We start from the raw sequence: 5,909 nt of genomic DNA on the forward strand, positions 1-5,909 counted from the left end.
TGTTATATAATCTCCCCCCTAGGGTGAAAACAAAAATGACAACAACGATTGTAACAAATTAATAACAGCTCCCTTTAATAAATGTCATGGAAGGAAACGGTGATGTTACTTCTTTTTTCTTCCCTCTGGCAGGCTCAGGGTGTTTACCCAACACCCTCAGGTGCAGTGACTGAGACGTCGCTATATGGAGTTAGATTCCTGCCAAAAGGTTGTACACAAAAAAATGTGTTTCACACAAATAAAAGTTGTTTGTACATAAAAAAATGTGTTGCACACAAATAAAAGTTGTTTTGCAAACTGTCTTCAAACGTTACACACACATAAAACTTGTTTTACAAACTGTCCCCAAACGTTGCACTCAAAATATCATTTATAAATTGTCCCCGAGTACAAAACGGTCTCTGCTCGCTCAAAACAGCCTCTCCTCGAGTACGAAACAATTCCACACCCCTCTGTGGCAAATTTCTGCCAAAAGTCACATGATACATTAGGAGTAGTTCTGATTTTGTGACAGCAGGGAGAAAAAAAAAAGTGTGAGAAAAAGGGACAAAAACGTAAGAAAAAGTTAAAAACATCAATAAAGTGTCAAAAGTGTTTTTCAATTTTGACAGGAAGACCACACAAGGGTTACTGTAAAACCATTATTTATTCAAACTTTTCAATAGAGAAAATGTGTTTTTCTTTATGCTGTTTGGGTAAATTCTATACAAAACCATGTGTAAAACTAGGTGTAACATTTACAAATATACAGGAAGAAACTCCACTTGAGTCTGAGGACACGGTCAGTCACTATTGTAAGAAAGTAAAAATGTGTGTTGGTGGGCAGCTAGAAAAATAGAAATCACTTTCAGGTAGATGTATGTTTGGTATAGCAATCTGGGTTAAAAGTCTTCTGAAACCTATTCAAGTTTTAGAAACCAAAACATGTCAAACTCATTTTAAAAACAACAATTTAAATGATTTAAAAACAAAAAAATAAGCCTTCACGCACGGAAATCTACTAACCCAACAAAATGTCTAAACTGATTTTAAAACATATCCTATGCAGTTAAATGCATTGTGTTTTGAATGTAAGCTACGTGAAACAACTGAGGTGTCACATGAAATCAAATAAATAACTAAACATTCATTCAAGCTTAAGTTTAGTAAATAAATATGCTAAAACATAAAGAGCGCACTACTGCTTCATGAGTTACAACAGGGTTAATTGCTTCGGGATGGCTATATGGCTTACTCATTGTTAGGAAGGCAACTCAGCAGGTTACACAGTTTGGAGTTTAAACTCATTCAGATAAATCAGTAAAATTAGTCTGTGGTCTAATAAAACAAATGTTATAATTTCAATTGCATTAAAGTCTAATGCACATACAAATAATCTGAAAATAGACTGTACTGTGTGACAGTGCAAAACACATATAATCCATTTTTGCACTTGATTGAAACATTGTACGGGGTAAATAGTAGCATCAGCTCAGTAATGCTCGGAAGCAAAGTAGGCATTATTTGAGGAGAGAGGTAGAAAGGCCATCCAATGTGGCTACTACTGTACTTCAGGTTATCTGGTATCTCTGAAAAACCTTGAAATGTGCGCGTACGCTGCTCTCCTCTTAATTTATAAAAGTCTCTTATGCTTTCTCTGCGGTGGGAGTGGTTGGTCTCTCCACACACATTTCCCTCCTCTCCCCTCCGACGTCAAGCCTATTTGAGGAAGCCTTTGTAGAGGAAATGGGAGTGACTGGTAAATCTCTCGTTCTCCAAACAGAAGAGCAGGTCCCTGAGATTGACACGTGTGATGCGCTGCCGTGTAGGTCTGGAGCCAGACCCAGCAGCCCCACCAGACAGAGAGGGACCTGTTCCTGATCCCTGCAAGATGAAAAACAGATAGGAGAGAGAAAGAGAGGTTTAGAGTGGGGAGTGGATATGTGATATTTTGTATGTATGTGTGATGAGTCAAGTCAGGGTTTGGGCCTTCATGCACCTTTATTCACATATCTTTTATATTTTCACAAATTGCAATACATTAACACAAGATTTTTTTATTTTGTAGGTCAGTGATTTTCAACCAGGGGTACGAGTACCCCAGGACGTAGCCCTACTTCTGCAGTTGCGAGGGGTGTTATTAAAAGATTGTGGATTAGATGAATTAATATAAAAAAATTGAGATTTATAATTTCATTTAAAAAGATATATCCACACTTCATGTTGCTATTATTAAAACTAGGAAGCCAGCAGAGAGGTTTGGCTAAAAGTATTGGTTTAAAGAGATAACTATGGATAAATGGTTTGAATAGAACTTTAAATAGCTCTGCAGTTATGGCCTCCGTTGCTTGCAGAAAAGTGCAATACTGTTTTGTTTGGGAATTCCATTTTTTTCTAGTAATTTTTAATAAACATTATAAAGAAGTCTTCATGCAGAAAAGCAGCACTGTCATTGGGAGGCAGGGAAGGTGTACAAATAAACACCACCTTTAATTACTGTAACCTTTGTCCAAGTAAGTAAATAAAAGAAGAAATATTGCACATTGTTTCCTGAATGTTTGTTTTTCATATGCCCATTCCTGTCAGCAACAAAAGCAATAGAATATAGAGAAATTTATTGTAGGGTTAGATGTATGTATATTAATATAAAGAATAACCATCACCAACTAGAACTGACAGAGTTGTAGTCAAAGGAGAAATCAAATAACGAAACCAATAAGAATGTGTAGCGCGTCGGACCAAGCATAAGCAGCAGCTGCAGCACAAACCTGCACTGCAAGTACAGGTGTGTCACATTAGCAAGACGTCTTATTGTAATAAATGAATGGGACTGGTGACTTGTTTAAATGGCATCTGTAATTACAAAACTCAGCTGACAATTTGCGCAAGTAGTGTGCTCTGCCAGAATGAGGGGCTTCATTATTTTATTTTCTCCATGTATGTAAAGAGTACATATGACTGAAAGCAGGTTTCTGTCAGGGTAGAGGGGACTGTAAAGGACATCTTGTCACCAAGTCAACTTTGTTTGGCTGATTTATTTACTAGAGTTATTTCTAAAACCAGTGTTTTATACTGACATAGAAAGTAGCATTTTAACTGTAGGGTTGGGTATTGTATGGGTTTCTTCTGATACCAGGGCTAAAATGACACTTTTAAAATGGTGTCTGTGCCTCAACGGTGCCTAAACTGACAGTCGGCAACATTAAATAACAGCTTGTTTATCGCTAAGGCCATTTGGTCAAATTTAAAATGATTTGCTTAGAATGTAATAACTAATTTATTTAACCAGTCAACTACTGTTAGACAACAAATAGAAGAACCACTAGAAGGCAGAAGAGAACTCTTGAAGTGCACTTGAATGCACTATTAAGTTTACAAGGGGCAATTGAATGCACCATTAAGTCGTGTCCCTGTTGTCTCTCTGATATCTCCGACTGTTACAGTAACCTCAAAATGTGTCTCAAAACGTGCAGCTAGGCTACACTGTATTTTGCTGATGACGTCCTGGTGTCAATCCCTACCCGGAGAAAGCACTCCAGCAGGAAACCGATGGAGTGCTTTCTCCGGGTAGGGATTGAGTCCTTACCTCAAGTGAAGGAGTTTAAGTACCTTGGGGTCTTGTTCGCGAGTGAGGGGACCATGGAGCGTGAGATTGGTCGGAGAATCGGAGCAGCCGGTGCGGTATTACATTCTGTTTATCGCACCGTTGTGACAAAAAGAGAGCTGAGCCAGAAGGCAAAGCTCTCGATCTACCGGGCAATTTTCGTTCCTACCCTCACCTATGGTCATGAAGGCTGGCTCATGACCGAAAGAACGAGATCAAGGGTACAAGCGGCCGAAATGGGTTTCCTCAGGAGGGTGGCTGGCGTCTCCCTTAGAGATAGGGTGAGAAGCTCAGTCATCCGAGAGGAGCTCGGAGTAGAGCCGCTGCTCCTTCGCGTTGAAAGGAGCCAGTTGAGGTGGTTCGGGCATCTGGTAAGGATGCCTCCTGGGCGCCTCCGTAGGGAGGTGTTCCAGGCACGTCCAACTGGGAGGAGACCTCGGGGAAGACTTATTCGGTGAGTTTTATTATTTTTTCTGTGTGTTTATGATAAGTTAACAGGAAATTAATCTAGTCTTGATTCATGAAAGTGATCAACTTGAATTCAACAGGTGTATAGTTGTTTTTTTTCAGTTTAGGTGTAAGGATATTTCCTTTCTTGACATTTTGTAAGTTTGTTTTGTTAACTAAAACGCTACGAGAGCTAAGCAAAGTCACCGCTCGTGTGCAATGCATCCTTGTACATCTAGGCACAACTGCCACGGCTATGCAAGCAGAAGAATTTACTTTCTCGGTTAATATAGCACACATTGGGGAATTTATTTCTTCAATACAGTACATTAAGAAGGTGGCGAATTTTCACTTAAAGTGCCCTGCCACACAAACCTGTGTTTTGAAATATGTTAGGTCATGTGTGTTTGTGTTATGTCATGAATGTGAAAAAATGAACTGCTACCTCCTCTGTCAGCTCTAGACACTGAAAAGAAATAAGCGGAGAAATCAGGCCAATGACAAAAGGTGGTCAGAGTGACGTTATGTTTCCTGAGCTTAATACTATTCATGAGCTCGCCACTGACACAAATTGAGTCTTCTTGCAGGCTTTCTGTACCACACTAGAAAAGGCTTGAAACAAGTTAACCAAGGTATTTTTTCCACATAAAAATGTTACAGAGTCCAAGGTAGAACTTCAGACATACATGAAATACTGTAAGAGATGTTCTCTGCGGGGTGTAGATGGAAAAGGTTGTGAAAGATAGTGCCAGATGGACAAAGGTACAGTCTATGGTGCATTTATAAGGGGGCTATACCTGACAGCTAGCCCAGGACACACAACCCTGGTATATGTACTATGCTTATTGTTACCTCAGCTGCAGCAGAGGAAGACGGAGAGTCCAGAATCTTCCTCTTCTTCCTGGGACCGATGGCTGCCAAAGCAGTCAGGTTGGCCTCCCTCTGTCTCATCTGAGCAAGCTCCTGCTGCTGCATCTGGATAACACACACATAGCAACATGCAAATCAAGCATTTGGTGCTTAAAACACACAGAAACAGACACTAGTGGACTGTCCTGCTCCTCTTGTCCTACCTCTTTTGCCTTCTGTTTCAGACGCAGCTGCTCTGGGTCCTCTTGCCGAGCTCGAGACTGCAAGGCCAAAAGCAAGATACATTAATAACTGATGTTGGCAGAAGAAAAACCAAAGCCCAGGGCGTATGGGACTAGAGATAATTCAAAATATGCAGGTGTTCTTTTGAGTTTGAAAAGCAGACGAACTTCTGGTTTGTTCAAAACAAAGAACAGAGAAGATTATAGCACACACAAAGAGTGTGACTTCATTCTCTGCTCAGGACGCCATTACTCCACTATATCTTTACATAGCAAATAGTTGTTTACTGCTAAATGAATCTTTTGAATATGAGTACAGAAGTTTAATGTGCCTCTGGAGAAGAGAACAGCTGTGGCATACCAAAACACTTGATGTGCGCCAAACAAAACAGCATTTATACACACCTGCTATTATTAATAAATGGGTTGATTTCATGTAAACATTAAAAAGTAACAGTATGGGCTTTTTTAAAACGGGATGCTTAAAACTGCTGACAGTCTATTTAAACCTAAAAGATCTTCTTGTCTACTTAATGCAATATATCACGGCAACAAAGTGCATTTTTTGATGGCTGCATGAGATGGCTCAATCTCCCAAAGGATATTTTATCTAGGTATTTATTATAAAAAGGCATTTATTTGTGGAAAAAAAAGGGGCTCCCTTTATTTACACTGTTTGACACCAGGTATCTGAATCCACAGATTTTTATATAGCATTTACTTCAGTTATAGCCTTTGGACATATTATTTTGATGTCTGCCAGTGGTGCTGTACCTTAGCTGCCTTTA

The 5,909-nt window shown here is 39.5% G+C and overlaps 1 protein-coding gene across 1 annotated transcript; it reads right to left on the minus strand.

Moving 5' to 3' along the window:
- Window positions 1–627: 627 nt before the first annotated feature.
- Window positions 628–5,909, minus strand: LOC116675868 (transcription initiation factor TFIID subunit 4; the record flags this gene model as incomplete). Its single annotated transcript, XM_032507392.1, is given in 4 exon segments — window positions 628–1,863; window positions 4,883–5,005; window positions 5,104–5,160; window positions 5,896–5,909. Coding segments are annotated over 4 exon segments (359 nt in total), but the record flags the coding sequence as incomplete, so codon positions are not given.

The sequence above is a fragment of the Etheostoma spectabile genome, unplaced genomic scaffold (genome assembly GCF_008692095.1).
Source record: "Etheostoma spectabile isolate EspeVRDwgs_2016 unplaced genomic scaffold, UIUC_Espe_1.0 scaffold00002338, whole genome shotgun sequence".
NCBI lineage: Eukaryota > Metazoa > Chordata > Actinopteri > Perciformes > Percidae > Etheostoma > Etheostoma spectabile.